The sequence below is a fragment of the Plasmopara halstedii genome, assembly GCF_900000015.1.
Source record: "Plasmopara halstedii genome assembly, contig: Scaffold_2904, whole genome shotgun sequence".
Lineage (NCBI taxonomy): Eukaryota > Oomycota > Peronosporomycetes > Peronosporales > Peronosporaceae > Plasmopara > Plasmopara halstedii.
In genome coordinates, this window is record NW_020189809.1 from 754398 (window position 1) to 776406 (window position 22009).

At 45.2% G+C, this 22009-nt stretch overlaps 8 protein-coding genes across 8 annotated transcripts; 4 read left to right on the forward strand and 4 right to left on the reverse strand.

Annotated features, from left to right (window-relative positions):
* Positions 1 to 2388: 2388 nt before the first annotated feature.
* On the forward strand, positions 2389 to 3613 carry PHALS_05579 (hypothetical protein F443_16419; the record flags this gene model as incomplete). Its single annotated transcript, XM_024719147.1, has 8 exons — positions 2389 to 2394; positions 2472 to 2484; positions 2571 to 2671; positions 2763 to 2843; positions 2907 to 2986; positions 3049 to 3225; positions 3302 to 3407; positions 3491 to 3613. The coding sequence occupies 8 exons, from the start codon at positions 2389 to 2391 to the stop codon at positions 3611 to 3613; spliced, it is 687 nt and encodes a 228-aa protein (XP_024584474.1).
* A 364-nt stretch (positions 3614 to 3977) lies between these two features.
* Positions 3978 to 4742, reverse strand: PHALS_05580 (Friend of PRMT1 duplication; the record flags this gene model as incomplete). The annotated part of the gene is made up of 1 exon (XM_024719148.1): positions 3978 to 4742. One exon carries the CDS (start codon positions 4740 to 4742, stop codon positions 3978 to 3980), a length of 765 nt encoding a protein of 254 aa, XP_024584475.1.
* Positions 4743 to 4861: 119 nt separating this feature from the next.
* Positions 4862 to 7230, forward strand: PHALS_05581 (DNA-binding cell division cycle control protein; the record flags this gene model as incomplete). Its single annotated transcript, XM_024719149.1, has 6 exons — positions 4862 to 4966; positions 5071 to 5378; positions 5452 to 5977; positions 6044 to 6559; positions 6625 to 6761; positions 6825 to 7230. The coding sequence occupies 6 exons, from the start codon at positions 4862 to 4864 to the stop codon at positions 7228 to 7230; spliced, it is 1998 nt and encodes a 665-aa protein (XP_024584476.1).
* Positions 7231 to 7569: 339 nt separating this feature from the next.
* Positions 7570 to 8761, forward strand: PHALS_05582 (procollagen-2-oxoglutarate 5-dioxygenase; the record flags this gene model as incomplete). Its single annotated transcript, XM_024719150.1, has 3 exons — positions 7570 to 8076; positions 8143 to 8658; positions 8732 to 8761. The coding sequence occupies 3 exons, from the start codon at positions 7570 to 7572 to the stop codon at positions 8759 to 8761; spliced, it is 1053 nt and encodes a 350-aa protein (XP_024584477.1).
* A 30-nt stretch (positions 8762 to 8791) lies between these two features.
* On the reverse strand, positions 8792 to 12567 carry PHALS_05583 (Ca2-permeable cation channel OSM-9 and related channels (OTRPC family); the record flags this gene model as incomplete). Its single annotated transcript, XM_024719151.1, has 12 exons — positions 8792 to 8920; positions 8979 to 9041; positions 9107 to 9271; positions 9332 to 9412; positions 9480 to 9854; positions 9924 to 10074; positions 10140 to 10220; positions 10276 to 10331; positions 10396 to 11332; positions 11402 to 11842; positions 11898 to 12403; positions 12463 to 12567. 12 exons carry the CDS (start codon positions 12565 to 12567, stop codon positions 8792 to 8794), a joined length of 3090 nt encoding a protein of 1029 aa, XP_024584478.1.
* A 108-nt stretch (positions 12568 to 12675) lies between these two features.
* Positions 12676 to 15510, forward strand: PHALS_05584 (atp-dependent rna helicase ddx11-like protein 8-like; the record flags this gene model as incomplete). The annotated part of the gene is made up of 5 exons (XM_024719152.1): positions 12676 to 13593; positions 13661 to 14371; positions 14420 to 14533; positions 14610 to 15228; positions 15293 to 15510. 5 exons carry the CDS (start codon positions 12676 to 12678, stop codon positions 15508 to 15510), a joined length of 2580 nt encoding a protein of 859 aa, XP_024584479.1.
* An 81-nt stretch (positions 15511 to 15591) lies between these two features.
* PHALS_05585 (integrator complex) lies at positions 15592 to 17662 on the reverse strand (the record flags this gene model as incomplete). Its single annotated transcript, XM_024719153.1, has 2 exons — positions 15592 to 17197; positions 17262 to 17662. 2 exons carry the CDS (start codon positions 17660 to 17662, stop codon positions 15592 to 15594), a joined length of 2007 nt encoding a protein of 668 aa, XP_024584480.1.
* Positions 17663 to 20086: 2424 nt separating this feature from the next.
* Positions 20087 to 22009, reverse strand: PHALS_05586 (prolyl-trna synthetase; the record flags this gene model as incomplete). Its single annotated transcript, XM_024719154.1, has 1 exon — positions 20087 to 22009. The coding sequence occupies one exon, from the start codon at positions 22007 to 22009 to the stop codon at positions 20087 to 20089; it is 1923 nt and encodes a 640-aa protein (XP_024584481.1).

Below are 22009 nucleotides of genomic sequence, written 5' to 3' on the forward strand. Positions count from 1 at the left end.
GAGATTCTGTCCATCCTCCCCCTCAAAGACCTTAACGCTCACCATGAGCGGCTATGGGCGGGAAAAATCATCCGTCACCGACGGTGGAGTCATGGACGCAGTCGACGTCGGCATCTTCTGCTGCAGGTACTGTAACAGAGCAATTTCATAGCTTATAGACGCCTCTAGGCGCGCTCTGACCTCTTCAGGCCCTTGCGGAGCGAGGTGTTGCATGCCCTCAGAGCCAAGCGCTTTTTAAGCCCGTCCGACATGCCCTGGGGTAAATAGTTGAACTGCTCCATCCTCGCAGAGAGGCAGTCGTAACGACTCATGTGTAGATTGACTACAAGTGCTGTCAAGTGCAGCGAGGCTGCCGTAGCTATTTCGCCTAGAGGAAGCTTTGTTAAGGTCGGCGCCCTTCGTTCTATACTTAGAGCCAGCACGAGTGTAGCGGGTCGCAATCCACTTACTTCAAGAATAACTACTACAACCTTAACCCAAGGCTATTTAACTCTTTGGTTTAAAATTTAAACTGTAATCCTCGGTTTTATTTGCGGCAAAGCCGCCTATATCTAAACCTACAGATTTTCCTATCTATATAGAAAAATCTAATGAAATGTATAAATACTGGCTGTTCCAGCCACGTACTGACTTGTTTTTTGTAGTCACGCGATCTTGTGTAACCCACACCATCGTGTGTGACCCCGTTACAGTTCGTGTGACTCATGTGCTTGCATTAGTGCATGCTCAGCTCTATGACCTCGTTAAGCTTGTTAATGACAAGCTGATCATCGTCATGTGCTCAATGGCGGGAAGACGCAACACTCCCCGCCGACGAAAAGGTATCGAAGTACAAGATTCATACTGCTGCAAGGCTGAATTTGTGCGTGTATCCTCCTTTGGAAGCCGGGCGGTCGTCTGTCACGAGGTGAGGGCAGAGGTGTTTTGTCAGGATTCGGAGGATCACCGAGGCTGTTCTCGTCTGACAACACTGGAATTATTAGAGCTGCTCTGAAGCGGGCATTGAGCCTTTTTTGGAAACTTTCGAACCACTTTAAGGGAGTAGATTTTTACAGCAAGTATGACATGGAGAAAAGGCACAGTAAATCGCAGAGGGTGGTGTTAGATTTCCGGAGTAGTGCTTATTCGTGGATCAGTCAGTTTTCAGCGGGTCCTAAAACAAATAGACAAGTGTGAGCTTCATTGCTCTTCGCAAGGAAAGTATAATGAAGAAAGTACCGTAATCTTTTGTACTTATACTTTACATATTCGGTACAATTGCTCTGATTCACATCTCGCTTTGGTGTAACTGTAAAATACATAAGAGCTGAATAGCGGTATATTTGACGATATCAGAACGTCCAAAATAGAGTCATTCGTGGCTGTTAGCTGCACAAAGACAGTCTTATTGTGAAAAATAAATTGAGATTCAGTTTTAGTAAATAAATTCAAATACATATAACTTCTTATACAGCGGAGCGCACCAGCTCACTAGTTAGAGGTTATCGGATCTACTCGTGGGTGGCGTATAAAATCATTTTTAAGCGGAGTTTTTGAGTTAATGCTTTCTCTGTAATTGCACGGCAAACCCGTTGCAGGTTTCACCTCAATGTAAACATTGTGTACGTACTAACGAAACAATAGTGCTGGTATGAGAAATGTACCGAGCTTACTGTCGATCTCCTTTCTTCATTGATTAATCTCCTTAGAAAGGATACAGAATGGTGTTGGGACACCGAGCATCAGAAGGCTTTTGACAGGGTTAAGGACAGCTTCCTTCATGCACCAATACTGGCATTTCCAGACCCCGCTCGTCCTCTGTGACGCTTCAGACTTTGTCATCGGGTGTGCAGACGCAGAGGGGCGAGATCGGGTGATCGCGCTCGAATCCCGCCAGCTTAAGGCTGCGGAGAGGGACTATCCAGTCCACGGCAAGGAATTACTTGCGGTTGCGTATGCACTTGCCAATTTCAGGGTACACCTACTGGGCATGTGATCTAAAGATCATGCGCCACTACGCACTGCGACTCAGTCGCCTCACCTCTCGCAGAGGATGGTCAGGTGACTCACATTCTTTGCAGAATACAACTTGTATCAGCCAGGAAAGCAGAATGCTTTGGCTGATACGCTGTCATGCAGACCGGACTATGACCATCAGCGTGCCGGAAGAGGTTGTTCTAAATCCGTTTTGTTTTGCGCTCCAAACACGATTTATGTCTCACTTTTCCTGCTATTCTTCTTTTTTTGCCCGATCAGGACACAAATTGTAAAGTATTCTCGCATCGTCGAAGTTGTAGATGCCAGCTAGCACATACTCCTTTGCTGCTGCACAAACGAGCTCGAATCATACCATTTTGATATCTTGTAAAGTATCACATGTCTCATTTACAAATTTTCTCGACAGCTCGAATGGTGGTATATGAAATGATCCCTCCAAATCTAATTTGCCGTTATGACCGCTAACATGCTCGCAAAACTCCGGACATTCCTAGCACTCGTGTGGTGGTACATCTGTCATTTCGTTGCCAGAAATTTGCATGTGCGCGGGCTCAAGCAATCCAGCCAATTCTTTCACAAGGTGGTGATTATAGGTGATGACTTCGCAGCTGGCGTCGGAGACTATATTACTCTGGGTAGCATGGGAGGGGGCATCGCCGGATATCTTAAACATATCGTTGCTCACGACGACAAGGCGAGTAGGCAGCCAGCGCAACAAGCAATGCATCTTTATGATTCAAAGTGTTTCTTAGACCTAAACAGAGAACTTTTGGCGTTTGTCACAGGTTCGTCACAACTGGGCCATTATCAACGCAGGCATACCAGGATCCACAACGGGTGACTGGCTGATGTCGTCCCCTAGGAAGGTGCTAGTATCCCTTCTATTTTGACTATCGGATGTAGCAACAATCTTACTTCTGGTAAGTTAGTACTTCAAAAGCGTCTTTTCTTCCAGAGCAACGGGGGATGCGTCCATCGTGATCATTTTGCTTGGGTCTCTGGAGATCAGGTCAGCAATTATACCTCGAAGTACTAGATAATGTAAACAAGCGCTCAACAAATTGTTGATAGAAATGCAACCACAGCAGCGCACGAAATCAAGAGAAACCTTGTAGAAATTTGTGATACTTTACGAAAGAAAAGAAAGCAGGTGTGTTTGGCCACGACTGCGAGTCCTGACCCAACTGCCAATCAGATAAATAGTGACAGCGCGACTATCAAGTCAGCTCTGGAGCAGTTTTGCAAAAGGTATGCGAAGTTTGAGACCTCGTCGTCCGTGACGTGGTGCTCTACTAACTTAATGACATGCATTGTTGTCGCTCAGCACAACGGAGGAAGAGGCACCTGTTATTCTGGGACCTCGCCTCGACACGTATGCTTTTCGTCGTGAGAGTGCCCTATCGTACGATAAGTACCATTTAAATTCTCAGGTACAGCATGTTCATTAATATGCAGTGCGAGCCAAATTCACCACTGTTTCTGTCCCATGAATTATTTGGATTAACATCTGTAGTCGTATCGACAATTAGCTCGCAACACAGCGAATTTTCTCATCCCCATGATGACGGCTATTGAATGGACCACCTGGAAGGAACAACTCAGCCAAGTCACGTATGACAAGGCATTGTACGATTAGACTTTTAAAGCCGTTACGCTAGCCAAGTTGCTCGATTGGCTAACTTCGAAAAACTGCTGGCTTTTCAAGCACAGCTTAAATTGTGTCATCATCTGTGAATGTGTCACTAATTGAATGGCTGGCTGGTTGTCCTTGTGTTCATCCACCGTCAAATAAAATTAAAGCTTAACAACCCAAAATATACGCGAGAAAAAAAAATAATGCAATTGGGTGTACACCCTCACGAAATCTCAAAAGTCCGTGTTAGTTGCAAAGCGCCACACACGACCTTCATAAATTGTCCAAATTCTGTTCCTCATGTCATTTCTCTACTCATTCGAGCCTTTTGCGATATCAATGACTACAACTTGTCACTCGATAAGACTCACTTCATGGGTGCATCAGGGGGTGCATCAGCTTCCGTCTTAAGGGTGTAATTTTTTTCCTTTTCAAGCGCCGGCTTGGCAGCCCAGTACTCTTCCATCTGACGGTCCAATTGAGCGGCTTTGGGGTCAGGGCCCTTGCCAGCGGTGTGCCAATACTCATCCAATTCCATGTCAAGATCGTCTCCAGTCGGGAGTTTGGCCTTAGCGCTTCCGCGTCCTACCTGACCGACTCGGCCACCTCGGCCACCTCGACCACCTCGACTACCTCGACTACCTCGACCACCCCGGCCTCCATGACCGGCTCCCCTCCCACCTTTTTGCTGATTGGACAAGGTTGAACTCTTCAGCGGCTGGTTTTGATTGCCCTTGACAATCGCTTCCAGCGGTACGAGTCCCTTTCTGCGCTTAGTGACGATCTGCAACCGTTTGTTGCGATTGTTCTGCGCCACTTGTTGAAGCTTTTGCGTTTTCTGATGGATTTGATTCCGCGTAGTAGAAGATAAATTCGCTTTCTTTACCCCACTCGATACACGCACTATGGGCTGGGCCTTGTCTTTTTTCACCTTGACGACCGTTACGTGGTGTTGTTGCTTTCGCGCTTGGAGGGGCGCCGTCTCCTCCGCCAGGCTTGTAAAGCGGCTAGATAGCGGGATGGACGATACACCAACAACAGATCGCGGCATTTTTTTCCCCCGAGAGTGCTGCTGATCAATCGTGCGATGACCGCGCACGGATGCGCGAGGGGCTCCAGCTCGTCGGTACATTAAGCTTAATTTTGAATTTGAGCGACTTTCTTAATATGTCAGCTGAACAATTTTTTTGTCTATGTTGCGGCAAAGTAAAGTTGCACCACGATTTTCTGAAAGCTGGAAAACCGACAAAAATGGCTTCGGCCGTGGAGGTTGCGCTCATCAAGCAAATACAACGTTACCTGGACACTTTTGTTTACGATAACGCACGGTTCTTAGCAGAGCGACTCGTTGCACATGTAAGAGTTGCTTTGCGAGGAGTTGGGGTGCAGTGTATGCTGTGCTACAGCTGTTTAAAAAAAACAAAGGATGGCGCTTTGACCTGTTTTGCTAATTTCGACAGAATCCCAATGAAGAGAACTTGCTGCTGTTAGCCACGTGCTATTTTCGCAAAGGACAAGCGGCTCAGGCAGCTGCAGTACTGAACGGTGCAACTAGCGCCGATAACCGTTACTTGCTGGCATCCTGCTGCTTTCAACTAAACCGACTGATCGAGACCGAGAGTGCGCTGCTGGGAGGTGAAAGTTACCACATTGTCGATCTGGATGCGCTAAAAAATGTGCCGGCAGGAGCGGCTGGATTGTACTTGCTGGGACGAGTGTGCAGACGTGGCAATAGAAGACAACAGGCTATTGCTTGTTTCGTCAGGAGGTGTTGTAGATACAATTTGTGTTTTCAGTTTAAATACTAAATACTGGCTTGTGTGGTCTGTTGGCTCTGCTAGTTTGGAAATGGATCCGTTCATGTGGTCGGCATACGAGGAGTTATGCGAGCTCGGAGCTAATCTGGAGGCCACGCGATTTTTTGGCGCGGCAAATTATTTTAAAAGCTCTGAAATGGTGCATGCGGATGTAGAAAATGACTTACGACCAGAGTTTGGTGACCTTTTGGTAAGAAGTCGACAAGATTTTAGTGATGAAGATGACAATCATCTGGATATTCTCTCGGACGGCAACAAGTTTGCATATCAGGAACCAACACTGCATCTTGGTCTTGATTCGCCAAAAAGCTCAATAAAAAAGGAGGTCAACTCATCCAGGCCATCAATTTACAAGACTCCTAAAACTGAATGCGACAGGCTAAAGTATCCCCACAGAACGACTTTTGTAAAAAAGTCAGTGGTAGAGGACATAAGAGCACCAAGTCGACTGAAAAAATCTCACCGACGGCCCCGTACAGACAGTGATGAAAACTTTCAAGCTAATGCAAGACTGTCGTTTTCCTTTACTGAATTTGACAGTACATTATCGGTAAAGAAGTGGTTGATTTGAAACCAGACACTTCTAGTTGACTAACTTTTGTATTGTTTTTGAAAGAATATTCCCAAAGTATTACAAGGAGAGTCAATATCTGGTCGGCAAACGTGTCAAGTCAAGGAATCAGTAATTGGCTCTACTCGTGACGTAGAATATTTTCACCAAATGGATGGTCGACATGAGCTACTGCGTTTGCTCAATTCGTTTGGCTCTATTTATTATAAACTAAGTTTATATTTGTGTCGCGAAGCTCTTGAGATGCTGGAGCAGCTTCCAGCCACTCAGCGTGCGTCTGGCTGGGCTCAGCAGCATTTTGCTCGTGCATATTTCGAATTGGCCGATTATGTGCAGGCACGTGAGATATATTGTAGCTTATATAGACTATACCCACATCGAATGGAATGTCTCGACTTGTACTCAACAACCCTGTGGCACCTGAAGAAGGAAGTAGAGCTTTCTTATCTTGCTCAACAAGCTACGGATTTTGATAAACTTTCGTGTGAGGCTTGGTGTGTTGCTGGAAATTGTTTTAGCTTGCAAAAAGAACACGACACAGCCTTGACCTTCTTTCAGCGGGTACTTGACGTAATAGGCTGCTGAGATCATTGCACTGATTGACATGTTTTTTGTTGCACACCTAGGCAATCCAATTGAACCCATCATACACATATGCGTACACACTTTCGGGTCACGAATACGTCGCCAATGAGGATTTTGAAAAAGCAGTAAATTGCTATCGGCATGCCATACGAACTGACTCAAGGCATTATAATGCCTGGTACGGCCTGGGTACAATATTTTACCGGCAAGAGAAATTTGAGTACGCTGAATACCATTTCAGGCGTGCGTTGGAGATCAATCCGCGAAGTTCGCTACTGCACTGTTTTCTAGGTATGGTTCAACACGCCACGCATCGATATGATGACGCGCTTGTCACGCTTGAACACGCCGCCGACCTGCAACCATTGAACCCACAAGCTCGATTCCAGCGTGCTAACGTCTTGATCACGCTACAAAGATACCACGAGGCTTTGGAGGAGCTTCACATTGTCAAGAATTTCGCGCCGCGCGAGTCCTCAGTGTACTTTATGATGGGCAAGGTGGCTAAAAAGCTTGGAAATATCGAGGAAGCGATGAAGTTTTTCTGCATGGCACTTCATTTTCATCCAAAGGACAACAACCAGATCAAGGCAGCTATCGACAAAATGAATGAGCCTGATAATGAAGACGACGACGACCGTATATAGAAAATAAGTTTCTAACTTGCATGTATTTGAGATAATATCGCCGGATAAGTGGATTTTTGTATGCCAGCATAATTGTCATGTGCATCTAGTATATTTAACATGGAAACATTTGTAAGAAACGAAGCGCGACTGCTATTGCATCAATTGACGCAGTTTGAGCATGCAAGTCAGGCATTGATTCATCTATTTACGGGATTCTCGCAGCACGATACTATACGCTGCGACATACTGCTTCAGATCTTGCATTGGCAATGCATACCCGCTTCGAGTAGACTTTCGCATGTTTTGGACGACATAGAATTTAGTAATGGCGCTCTTCAGTTGGAAATGCGGAGCGACATGGAGTTGACGGTATTAGGAAAACCCGCACTACATTTTGCCACATCTATTTATGACGAGGACCTCGCCATATTGATTTGGTCAGGGTTCATCCAATTTCGCATTCGCCATCCAGAATTTGACCTGACACGACAAGTTTTTGACAATTCAGCAGATTCGCTCGGTTTTTCGGCATTACACTATGCTGTAGAGGCTCGGATGAACCGCTTTATTCGTGCAGTTTGCAGTGGACTAAAGCAGCACACGACGGAGCTGGTGGCTAGTCGTATAGTCACGCGCGATGTAACACTACCCATCAACACGGCCCAAACCATAGGCAAAAATATTGCAAGTGGAGGGTGCTCGCTACTTCATCTCGCAGCCAAGAAGGGTGATTTAGAGATGGTAAAAGTCTTGGTCGCCCCGCCGATGTGCATGGATCCAAAGACGTTACGCGACTGGGACGACAACTCGCCAGCACGAATGGCAGCGATTTATGGCCATGATGCAGTAGCTGCTTATCTGGAGGTGAAGGCTGATTATTATAGTTGGCGAATCTATATGTTTTGATAGTTGTTGTCGTTGCATGCTTAGAACATAACTGGTGAAGCCCCATTAAGCATCTTAGACGTTGATAATGAGCGGATGAGCCGTGAGAAAAAGGCGACGAAGCGTTTTTTGACACAACTCGAGCCCAACAAATCCATGCTAGAACCCTTCGTGTGTCAAAAAATCTGGACTATCGAAGAAACTATGCTCATTTGTAAGGAGGTGAACCGAGTCGCTGCAAAACAAGGCTGGTGCAAGGAACGGCACACATCATATCAAACGACAGACATGCCATGCCACCAAGTACCAACATTAAGTTCTTGGATCTGCTCGACATTAACTGATAGGATGTTTCCTCAAATCACACAGCGCTACAAACTATCCAGGACGGAGCGTTTATCATTCCGCGATCTCTTTTTCGTCAAGTATGAGGCCCGAAGCGGTGAACGCTCGAATCTCGAGCTTCATCGTGATGGATCCATCTTATCTTTTAACATTTTGCTTAATTCTACAGATGCATTCACTGGAGGCGGCACATATTTCGATTCCACCAAGCGCACGGTGCATATAACCCAAGGTGATTCTGTAGTACACAGCGGAAAAATACTTCACGGTGGAGCACCTGTGCTAACAGGCATACGTCAAATTCTCGTGGGCTTTCTAGACATTGCGGACCGTGTATACTGAGTATTCTTTACAAGCGGTGAAATTGAATACCCTCGATAGGGGTGTCCCCTTCAAGCACGTACAGTCGTGAACACCAGTGCTTCTCATCATACACGTCATTATCGAGAGACATTTGAATGGAAAGTGTTGCTTTAGCCTACATCGCACAGCGTAAGAGAAATCAAAGATGGACCTATGGCTTGTTCATTACATACCCGCTCCAGCTCAAAAAAAAGTAAGCGGTCTTCCCAAATTTTGTCATAAGTATTACCCATCATCTGCGTTACCAAGACAACCTATGAGTCTCATGCCAAATTGTCACATTCGAAGAAAACAAACGCACCGCGATCAATAGATTTAGTAGCATGATGGTGCCAATGACCACAAATGCAACGAAGAAGAAGATTGCAAGTATACCACCTTCGTAGATGCTGTCCCAATCCCACGATCCAAGACTGATGCTGAATGTTGTGGTGACAGCTGAAAAATAGCTTTTGCATCCTTCCAGCTACATGAACCGATTGTTATTATTTGCGCGAAACAGAGCAACAGAAATTAGACATGTCACCTGCAATATAAAAAATGCAAACGCAAATCCTCCTAGGAACACGCAAAACACCATGACGAATACAAAAATATCGGAAAACATCTACATCATATCATTCAAAAACTCACTCATTAGAATGTCTGACAAGTTAGTCGATGTTATATCATACTTTCGCAATCATACGAACAAATGGCCCCAACGCTTTTGTGCCTCGCGCAAATTGAATCCATTTTACAAAAATCTGTGGTCCCACGATGCTCATCAACGTGATGCGAAAATTGTACTTTCGTCGAATCTGATAATTGTATAACGATTCTTGCTGTACGACAAGAGTAAAATCACTGTATTCGAATCCTAAAAATGTATTTGAAAAATGCTTCAATTCAGGTAGCAATACAGGCAGGTAGGCAGTACCTGGAGATACGAACTCGACTATTTCGGCGACCAACAGAAGCCACACGCAGGTAATTTGTACCAAGTCAAACCCAGTCCAGCCGTCTCGAAGGTATACGCGAAGGCTTCCGCACTCTCGGTATGCTTGGTACTACAAAAAAGTTAGTTCAAAGGTATCCGCTATGGGTGTAGCTAGCAAAAGTCAAACAATCGGACATACCTCTTGCAAAGTGTATTTGGCATTAATTACAAAGTAAATTGCTCGAGCCAAGTCACGAATATATTCTATGTGACCGACCTGTCTGGTAAAGATACAATTGCGGTAACCTCCAATCGGCATTCCAACATACGTATCACCAACGTGCAAGTACCTTGAAATCAAGGTATTTTGGACGTTAGCTACAATGCGTTCATAAAATATTTGGAGCGAACATACGTAGCAATGAACACCGCGAGAAAGTATATGAAATACAACTTGAACTCAGACCGAAAGGTCTGTCGCGTGAATGACTCCCATCTAAGCAGAAACATTGTCAGGCAACTATCATCGGAATTTAATTAAAGCATCGTACTTGTGGTCTAACAAATGCCGGAACCAGGGGTGAAAAATCAGATTCTTACACTCTGTCTAATTAATTCGTCCGAGTCATGTAGGCACATGGTCTGGGTACACATAACTACGATCGACGTACCTGAATGATCATCTTGAACGTCGGACAATGGTGACCCCTAAATTCGGCGTGATCGTAAACATATTCGTACAATATTCCTCTCGGCTCGCTAACGATTCCTCCCTTGTATCCAGCTTCAGTTTCAGTCACAGTGAAGACGTGTTGAACACTAAGTACATTTCTCACGCGACGTATCCCTTTCCATACTTTTCTCAAACGGGCGATAATCTGTGCGAGCAAACCCTCTTTACGTGTTCGCCTAGGCGAGCGCCCTCTTTTTTTACCTTTCATTTGTTCAATTAAAGCGTCTCGCTTCTCCTGTGGAGTTTTGAGCTTATTACTAACTGTCCAGCGCTGATTGCGTTCACGTACATGTTTCAGCATACTGCACCGGAATAGTGGAGTCCGAAATGAGTTCATTGCCAGAACGGCAGCTGCTGGAACGTTTTGTATCAAGAGGTGAAATATTTTTCCCTTTTCGTGCATTTTTCTAGCATATTTTATTTCAAATTCAGCCACATGCTCCGAAATAACGAGAATTCCTAGCGAATTTGACGAAAAACTCGAATGCCCTGGCGCCGACCGAAAGAACACAATATCGCGATGACTTTTGGTGCGCAAGAAAGGGGATCTCAACAAAGTGTCCACCGTCGATACCTTGCAGCGATCTGTATCATCGTGCGGAGTGTTCGAATTTTCAACCGAAGCTTCGGGGGATACAGCAGCGCAAGCTCCGGGCAATGTTTGGTGGGTCTTGCCGGTAGTTCCTGCGCGAAAATTTGGCGACGGTAGCAAATGAGCCATCGAATTGCCGGAGGGGGATTCCACAAAGTTTCCTCGCAAAAGTGTTCCATTTGTCGTAGTAATTGTTACATATCGAGATATCCGCACATCAGCATGATTTTCAACAAAATGAAGACAGACACCGTGACGTTGACTTGCTATGGCAAAATGTAGGCTTGATTGATGAGCATAAGTTACAAATTAGCAATCATCATTTGGGGTGTCGTTCAATAAGTATACGTACGGCGTTTCTCCAGCTTTGTTTTGAGAGTTGATGTTAGCCCCGTTCGCCAGTAATAGCTTACACAGTGTGAGATGTCCACCTTCTGCAGCGTAATGCAATGGAGTATTCCCTACTGCATCTTTTGAAAGAACAAGTGGGTGACCGCAAATCTGAAGAAGATCTTGTAAAGTGATAACCTCATCGTGCAATTTATCAATCGAGTCGGAAAATTGAGCAAACGAAACTCCAATCTCAGCTACCAGTGCACGGATATTAGCGTCCGATTCGCTCACTAATTTTTCTGCTTTGCGCATTTCTACCACGAGTTCCAGTAAATGACACAACTGCTTAAAGCTGTACTTTTGATATGGAGAGTCCATTGGGTGTTCATTCCAATGCATTAAAAGTTCTTCAATTAGCTCCGTGTACCCTCGTTGTGCGGCGGCATGCATGACTGTATATCTAAACCAAATAATCATGAATACACATCACACCAAAAAAAGCTCGAAGCACGTACTTGGCTAAGCCGTGCGGCTGCAATAGATCAAGCCCGTCGTTCGCTTCATTTCTCAAAATACGCATAATTTTAGGAAGATTGGGGCCTGCAAGACGAAGAACACCACTTTCAGTGGTCACTGGTCCAGGTATCAATGGTTGACACTGGCAACATTCGTCAAACAAGAGTTTACTTTGTAATGCGAAATGGTGTTCATCCTGCCGTTCGAGCAATTGATGCATCCGATAATATTTTCGCATCGCTCGATTGAGCGCGTTTGCCACCCAACCCTCAGATCGCTGGTGGTGACTCGAATGGGACTGGCCCGTCAAAAGCTTCTTGATGTAATTTCCACGTTGCTGCCTTCGAGTCGGACTTTCCTTGATCCTTTTTGTCCTCAAGTGTTGCAAGTTGTAGTGAGGCTGGCTTCGAGTGGCTTCATGCTTTATAATAAGACGAGAAGAGCGCTTTCGTACATTTTCTAAGATTATCTGCTTGTGCTGCCTCTTTTTTTGAGCTCTCGTCTCCTGTTCATGAAAGTCAGGCAAAATTCCCCAAGCAAGACCTGACTAACTTCATGCCCTACTTTGACATGAGTGCGATAGGCCTGCAGAATTTCATGGCGCATGGTGATAGCATCCTGAACTACAATAGATTCGACACAGCGCTTGCTAGAGTCGGAGGATACCATCGCGACCTAAGAGTAAAAGTTGTGGAAGTTGATCAAACGCTTAAGACTTGAAATTTATCGTTACCCTATCAGCAACTATATCATAATATTTAGTGTGATTATACTATAATGTCTGAAAACGATGCTGGTGTTCTCACGCCCGACGTAATGGACGGCGCGTTTTTCTCGTTCCCATATAAACCTTATCAAATTCAGCTAGATCTAATGCGTCAAATCTGGTCAACACTAGAGAATGGCCATTGTGGTATCTTTGAAAGTCCGACAGGCACGGGTAAGTCCGCCAGTCTAATCTGTGGGGCTCTGACATGGCTTACGATGCACACGGACGAGTTTGGACTTTTGCGAAATGTATCGGAACAGAAGACAAGTAAGAACACGGAGAAGATAGAAAAGTGCGCAGAACCGAGTTGGTTAGACGACTTTCAGCAAAAGACAGTCGATCAAGAGCTCAAATGCCGTCAACAGACAATTAAGGAAGCATTGGCTGGCATCGAGAAACTTCGACTAGAGCCCGAACTCGTCGCAAAAAAGCGTAAGATGAGAGTTTCTTATGGCCACAAGGAGTGCAAGCGAAAACATCAGCATAGCAGCAGACGAGACAGAAAAGAGGACGATAACGATGATGCTGAGTATTTGGTGGATCCGTACGACAGCGATCAAATTGGACAAAATTCGAGTGTCAGTGATGAAAAAGCGAAGAACTTATCGATGCGACATGAGACCGAGAAGAAATCAGACTTTGGGGTGGTCAAGATCATTTACTGCAGCCGCACACATTCTCAAATCTCACAGTTTGTTAAGGAGATTCGAAAGACGACATTTGCTGACCGCGTCCGCGTTATCTCACTGGGTTCTCGCAAAAATTTATGTGTTAATCCAAATGTGAAGGTGCTGAATTCAGATTTACAAATGGCCGATAAGTGCCTGGATATGATGCAAAGTAGCAAGACTAAAGATCACAAAAAGGTGGGTAAATGTCCGTTTTACGATAAAGAGCTGCTTGGCCATTACAAAGATTACGCTCTGGTAAGAAGAATGTGTTGTTATAGAATATTGGATAGTGTTTAAAAGTTGCCGTACGTATTTGACAAAGGCTAACGTAAAAGACATCGAAGACCTGTACACTCTTGGCGAAGATATGTCCATATGCTCTTACTACGGTTCCCGGGAAAGTATCCCGCTTGCGCAAATTGTCACGGCGCCATATTCAATGCTACTAAGCAAAGATGCTCGAGATACTTTAGGCATTTCAGTGGATAACAGTATTGTCATAATCGATGAAGCACACAACATTATTGATGCTATCAATAATACTTATAAGGTGGAAATCACCAGTAAACAGCTTGTGGTGGCGCGACGAACTCTCTGGTCGTATTTTTCAAAATATGAAAAACGGTTCAAGGGCAAGAATGCATTTTACATCAAACAGCTTTTATCAACCTTAGAGTCTTTGACAAAGTTTCTGCGCCAGCTAAACAAGTCTGTGGGAAGAGCCGGTGTGGACAATGATGAAACCAGAGGAGCGCAAATGATGACGATCAACGATTTCTTGTTCAATTCGCGAATTGATCACTTTAACATGTTTAAGATTTTGGAATACCTTAGTGAGAGCGGCCTAGCGAAGAAGCTTACAGGTTTTGTAATTTCCACAAGTACAATTTCACAGAGTGCACATGCACCTTTTGATGACACTGTCGGAGAGTTTGAAAGTCGTCACATTTCGCCACTTCGAACAGTTGAGGCTTTTTTGAAAGCATTAACGAATGCGGATGGCGATGGCCGAATCCTCGCGCGACCACAAAATGTACGTCCTAGAATTGGTTTTTAAATGCGATTACTTATCGTTACATAGGCAAGTATAGGAGAATGTTCACTTCGATTTTTTTTGCTGAATCCTGCCTTCCATTTTCAAGATATCGTGCAAAAAGCACGTAGCGTCATCCTAGCGGGTGGAACTATGCAACCGGTAAAGTTGCGCTATTCAAGTGCATTTGAAGATGCTAGCTTGAATCGAGCTGACGCGTTTCTGAGCGATCTTCCAGGTATCACAAGTCATTGAGCAACTCTTTTCGTCGGTGCCGATCGAGAAAATTGATTTGTTTTCGTGTGGACATGTAATTCCTCCCGAAAATCTCCTAGGCTTCAGCCTTGCATCTGGCCCGTTCCAGAAGCACCTCGAATTTACATATTCGCGACGAGGTGACATGGAAATGCTGGATGAGCTGGGACGCATCCTATTGAATCTCTCGCGCATCGTGCCGGGTGGAGTCGTAGTATTCTTTCCCTCCTATCATTTTGAGGAAGATGCAGTCCGTCGATGGCAAGAAACAACGATGTACGACCAAATTGAAGCAAAAAAATCTATCTTTAAAGAACCTAAGAAATCTGACGAACTAGCTAAGGTACTTTCGCGATATTCAATGGCATGCTCACACAGTGGAAATGGGGCCATGCTATTGAGTGTGGTAGGCGGCAAAATGTCAGAAGGAATAAACTTTAGTGACGAATTAGCCCGATGCGTTGTCATGGTCGGCATGCCGTATCCGAATGCACAAGATGCAGAACTTACTGAAAAAATGGCCTATTTGGACAAAAGCGATTTTGGGGCTGGAAGACAGTTTTATGAAAGTCTTTGTATGAAGGCTGTCAACCAGTCTATTGGTACGTTATTTTATTTAACGTTGACTTGAGCACGCTGCATCTGCTGATGTGATTGTCCATACAGGCAGATCAATTCGTCATCAAAACGATTACTCCACCATTTTGTTAGTTGATAATCGATACTCAAGCCAAGCAGTGCGCTGTCGGCTGCCGAATTGGATACAAGAGCGCATCCAACCACCAGTGTCATTTGGTGAAGTTTACTTCCAGCTTGTTCAATTTTTTCGAACAAAAGAACTTCAAAGTATAGCAGAAAGCAATGAGAATGTGTTATCAGCTTGAAAACGAGATATATTGGCAAATGACAAGCAGTCCCCAGACATTACTGATGTCGACAGTGCAGATATTTGTTGTCAACAGTATTTATTTGCCTAGTAGCTTTTTGTATTCAGCGTGAACAACCTGCTTCGCGATGCCGAGTACTCGCCCTGCTAGCGCTTCATCATCAAATGACCATTCCATATGAATTTCCCATTCAGAAGACACTGAAATTCCGACTGTGCGAAGCTTAAGCCAGCGATCAAGCTTTTCAATAGGGAAATCGAGTATCCAATTGGCCAGACTGGTCTCCAACGATTTAAGTAGTTGCTCTACATTGGCTTGAGGCTGCTGTTCGCTCTCATCGTCTTCATCAGCTGACTCGGTTGCAGCTGAGAGAAGGAAAGACAAGGTAGACGCTGGACGGGTGCACTTCTTTTTGACCCGAGGAGATGGCTCGACCGGTTTTTTCCAAGAGTAAGAAAAAAAGAGAGCATGTTTTTTCTTTTTCAGACGCCGTGCACCGTTGCCATTTGAGACCAGCATCAGCTTGCGCTTGGGTTCGGCAATAAGCATACCCTGTACATCAGAAGGGTTATTGAACATAGTCTTGTGGATTCTGAGCGGAATGTTGCGAAGAGGCTCAATAGGCGTTCGTCCTGCAGAATTAATTCCCTTAACGACCACATCATTGACAGCAGGGTCAATCTTAAGGTAATTCCGGATGTGTGATTTGACGAATTCTAAGTCGTCTGGAACCTTGTAGTCGAGAATAACCTGACGCGGCGCCACTCGTGATACAAGTTGGACAATACTCTTTGCGTCCACTTCATCCCCACACGGCTGGTAGTGCACGCCACACTCGATGTTCACCCCAAGCCGCTTATTAACACGTTTGCGCTCAGGCTCTGCGTACAGCAAATAGTTTATTGTGCCAGGTGTGCAATGCTCGGAAAGTACGATCAAATTTTTCGGGTCGTTCGCCACCGCCTTGATTGCGCGATGTGAATCGCCTTGCGAGATATTTGCAGGTCCCGTGAACAACACAAATGGTCCTGGCTGCTGCAAGTGCTTCCAATCAAACACCTTCAGATCAGCAACATTCGAATTTTTTTTACGAAGAAGGCTCTGAACAGCAGGCGTACAGGTACGTGACAGGACAGGGAGATATCTGCTTGGATACTCCATTGTAACGTCTGATATATAAATTGGACACTTGATAGACTTTCCGGTCACGTCTTGCATGTGTTGCCAGTGCTCCAGCAAGATTGAAAGCAGCTCGTGGAAGTATCCAATGCGGTAAACTGGTATAATCACTTTGCCATCTGAGCTAATACACTCTAGGACGACCTTAACAAGGTCTCTCTCCATGGCACTCTGCGTTTCCGATACTGTCACAGCAAATGAGCTACGTGTGATCATAGTACTAGGTTCCAGTCGAGGAATTTGCGCCGGCAGCAGGACTCGCCCACCCGTGAGATTAAAATCATTAGCAAATAGCACTGTTGTGACTCCGATTTCCAAATAAAAGGCACAACCTCCCACAACATGACCAGAGTGATAAGCTGTAACCTTGAGCTGCTCGCTTACAGCCACGCATGCTTTGAATGCCACTGCTTTGGCCCTCTTGAAGGCCAGAGCAATGTCCTGGATATCATACAGAGCTGGCATGCCGCTGCCTCCGTCCTTCACCTTGCCGTGGCATCCATTCCTAAATCCATTCGACATGCAGTGTTAGATCTAAAACGTACACCGTAAGAGTAGATTATTCGCACCAGTATTCTGCGAGTACATGCGGACCAATGGCTCGAGTGCCATGTGTCATAAGAATGACGGGAGGTTGTTTCTGCCCCGTATCCGAAGCCTTGGCTGTGGACCCGGAGCTCCACGAAACGCCACATTTTTCAGTTATAAAGGGGAGCAAGTTGCAGACCCCAGGGCGATAGTCCGGTATCAAAATGGCGTCCACAGTGCCTCCATCACGTCGAAGAAGATCCTTAAGATCGCGTCGGTACTGTGTTGTCACATTTTCAAATTCCTCGACACTGAAATCTTCTGAAGACGAAAACTTTTCATCTTTCACTTCACCACAGCCTAACAGTACAGTGACACCTGTTACCTCGTCGCGAAGGCAGAAGGCAGCGCCGTTCCCAAGTCGCTCAATTGAAATGTTCATTCTTGTCGACTATTACAACTGAGAGATAGATACATTGGCAAAATCTATCCGCTAACACGTTATTTTCTCGCTGTTTTTTGTAAAACTGGAAGTAGTAGATGCACTATCTTGCTTAGAAGACATACAAACACTAGTACCCGACTGTCAAGCCGACGTTTATGTCAAGACTCATTGACTCCTATCAACGTTGTCAATACATTTGTAAGCCATCCAGTAAACTTATGAAAATACAAAATTTGATACAGTTCGTTTTCCACAAGATGTAAAACTAGCAAATAACTAACCTCCTCGAGTAATCTTGACCGACAGCTATTCACTCTTGCTCAACTCAACACGTAAGGCAAAAAAGACGCTTCTTTTTCATACTCCATCCTCGGCTCCTGTGCTACGGAACTTGCCTCGAGAATTGCTGTGCCACATCGTGTAAATGAAATACTATTATTCCTAAAAGTTTCGTTTTTAAGTTCCAAAGTCTTGGGTCGCACGGACAGACTTTGCAAAGGGGTCGACGCGTTATCAGCTGACTTAAGTTTCTGGCAAGTCTCGCACTTATATACGGACGTGTGATTTCGGTGTCACAAAATAATGAGATATAAAATGGAAGGACTTCACTGGCCTACTAGCCACCCGAAGATGGATCGTACATATCCTTCAGATCCGCATCGCGGTATGACGCGCGACCGGCTCCACCCAATAGCAGAGAAAGTTGTCACATACTGAGCCCCGGCCTCTCTCTATGCTTGACAACTTGAATCTAGCACCATTGTCTGCTAATAGGACCTCTCCGAAGGTATCTTTCTTGCATGTCTGCCGGAAATATTTACAGTGATCCGCCGTGATTCCGCACCAGCTCAAAGTCAGATTGACGCGATTAACGCTGACAGATACATTCTGAAGTTGTATCTCGCGACGAATGACACGTCCTCAGATACAGATGTGAGGTAAGGATGACCATCCCCAGAGAGGCGTAGTCACTCCAGGCTACGAATGATTTGAGCCCAAGAGGTATATTTGAAACACCAAAAGTGCACGAGCTCCTAGTAATAAAGATGGTGGTTCTTTCGACAGCCCACTCCTTATCAACTTTACAATACTGCGCAGCCGGTGGCATTTCCAAGGCGTCAAATACGACACTTAACGACGCTGTCTATCCAAAATGGGAGAGCGTTGCCAAAACGTCATAGTGAGAAGGCATCGTCTTTTCTGACAATTCGAACATTACTAAGCATTATATTTCCAGTATTTCTCTAGTCTAAAACGATTGATGGATCTCGTCTGCACAGATCCCCTTATTGCTCCGAGAGCTCAATCTCCTTCGCGCTAACAGCCAATTGTCAATGTTGACATCCAGCTTCTCCGCTCGCATGATATCAAACAGTTGCCGCAAAAATCGTCTGTGTACCTTCAACCCGACTGTGGATGATTATATGTTTGTTAATCACGAGAGCAAATGATGAAAATTATATTGTTTTTGCAAGTGCGTCACCAAGCAAATACATATCGCTGGGGCATCAGATAGACATTACTTACTACCCACTCCCAGAACATATCGCTCAGGGTACTTAAATGTTGAAGTGGAATGCCTGACTCCCGCACCAGCATTTGATATATATTGTATCCACCACTGTTCATCGGCATCTGGACACAACGCGCCCTTTCTATCAAGGTCTTGCGTGTTCGGTGATATATTCAGCTGATTGAAAGCATGAGCTAGTCGCCACTTTCTGCTCAGTATCCAATCGAAAAAGTAAGCGGGGTGACAATAACGGAAATTTCGGCTTCAGCACCTTACTCATATACGTCGTTCAGGCAAAGTTGGTATATATGTAACACTCCATCCATTCGCAAAGGAAGGCCTTTCTTCGAGACACTGTGTTTTGTGCATCAATCTTGAGTCTTCTGTGGGAATTGAGATGGGTTGTCGTCTACAGACAGATAAGCTACAACGACTTTGTATGCAGCCTAGTTATGATCGATAAAATGTATCCACTCTTGCTATTTAATTCTCTTATCCTCCATGAGCAAAATTCATTGATTTAACACCCACTGTTGTCGCAATATATTTACGAGCAGAAAGATACATGATGTCAATTTGCAGCTGACAAAATTTTTGTTGCCATTTTTCAAATGTATGCCTCCAAAAATGAATTAGTTCTATAAATACATTTAACGAAAAGGATTTTTCTACTTGGTCCTCGTCTAATATCGTAAAGAAAATTGAATAATGACCGTCGAACTTATGGTAACAACTTGTTTGTGGTGTGTGCGTTCCAAGCAAATGCGCCATGCACATGCGGCATGATGCTGAATTGATTTGTTCTTAGATGTAAATTCCTTCGCAGCAAAAGTACTAGACCTGATCAACGCCTAAAATTGTGACAGACACGAATAGGGAGTAATTAAGAAAATACTTTATCAAGATCTCTACATGTCTGCGAGACCTGCAAAAAACGCTAAAACTTTATCAGGCTTCCGGTAAATCTTCTCCATGGTAGCTCGGATTTGAATCTCAACAAGACCCTCCTTCGTAAAGTGTTTGCCCACGACAACACGGTATGGGTAACCAATCAGCTCTGACTCCACAAGCCTCGAACCCGGGCTTTCTCGCAAGCGATCATCGAAGAGCACATCGTCCTTTACGAAACCTGGGACTTTGCCCGATGCCAGCTTGCCAGCAATATCCCATGCAGTTATATATTCGGGATCGTCATACTTCGTTCCACCGATGGACAAAACAATAACTTTGTACGGCGCGATTTCCGTAGGCCAAACGATTCCAAATTTATCATGCGATGCCTCGACCGCCGCAGCTACCAATCGGCTTATTCCAAGGCCAAAGCAGCCCATTTCAAACGGGTACTTGTTTTTTTTAGCATCCCTGTACGTGGCACCAAATGCTTGCGAGTATTTCTGTCCGAGGTAAAACACGTGACCAACCTCAATACCGCGTTTTTCTTCAAGCACTGAAGTTTCGCCGCCTTTGCAACGTGGGCAACGATCACCAGCTTTTGCCAGCCGGAAGTGACCATGAATAACGTGCGTGTGTTTTTGCCGCATTGAAAGCGACTCTGCAGTGGCATATAGAGCTTTCACGGCAACAGAGGCATGCGTAATCAGCTTTAAGGAATCATCCAAGAGCAGATACAGCTCCGAAGTCGGATCATGGTTCAACAGCAGCTTAGCTATCGCTGCTTTGTCCTCAATCACTTTGACTGCATCACCGCCAAAAAAGGGCTTTGCTGCTAGACCATTGACTTCACGATCGTGTCGAACGAAGCAAAGTGCAGTACGAGGTATCGAGTTATTCTTGCTTCTTTCATTACGACTAGTCACACTATCATGGACTTGTGCCTGTTCTTGTAGTAATTTGACGGAAAATCCTCGGGATCCTGCAATCTCTTGAAGCTCCATCACAACTGTCCACAAGTCCTTTTCTCCCGCGCGAACCTTGTTGTCGAGCCGCGCAATGACGTCGCTAAGCTCCGCTGAGACTTCATCACTCCGCCCTATCAATTCTTCGCTCGACACTGGCATAATTCCCTCTGCCTTCTCCACATTAGCTGCATAATCACAGCCTGTCGACGAGCAGGACAGAATCGCATCTTCACCCACATCTGCTAGCACGTGGAACTCGTGCGAGAGATTACCGCCGATATTTCCGGAATCTGCCTCCACGCATTTAGCCGATAGCTTAAGTCTCGAAATTAATATATTTTTATACGCAGTCGTGACAGCCTGGTACGTCTGCAGTGCACCGTCAAACGACGTATCAAACGAGTACATGTCCTTCATTACGAATTCTCTTGCTCGCAACAGGCCGAATCTTGGTCGAATCTCATCACGAAATTTGCGGCCGATCTGGTACAGCCTCAGAGACGCGTGTGATAGTCCTACATTCTTATAGTAGGCGGCCACAAGACTCGTAATACTTTCTTCATGTGTCGGTCCTAATACAAGTTGATCGTTACGTCTATCGTTAAGCGTCATAAGCTCCTGGCCACGATTCTGCCAACGGCCCGATTGCTTCCACAGCTCTTTTGGCGTCAGAATGGTCAGGTCAACACGATTGCCACCAATCTTTTGCATCTCATCATCTATCATTGCTTCGAGCTTAGCAACGACGCGACAACCTAATGGCAACAGCGTGAATAGCCCATGACCGCATTTGCGCACAAACCCAGCACGCAACAGTAACTGGTGACTGGACACTGCAGCATCCGATGGCGCATTTTTTTCTGTTGGAGCCCAAAGAACAGAACGCAAGGCACAAGGTGCTGCTTTTTGGGTGGATCGCAATGTCGACAGTCGCCTTCTTGCTGCTGCTCGACTTGCTCGGTAAGTCCACAT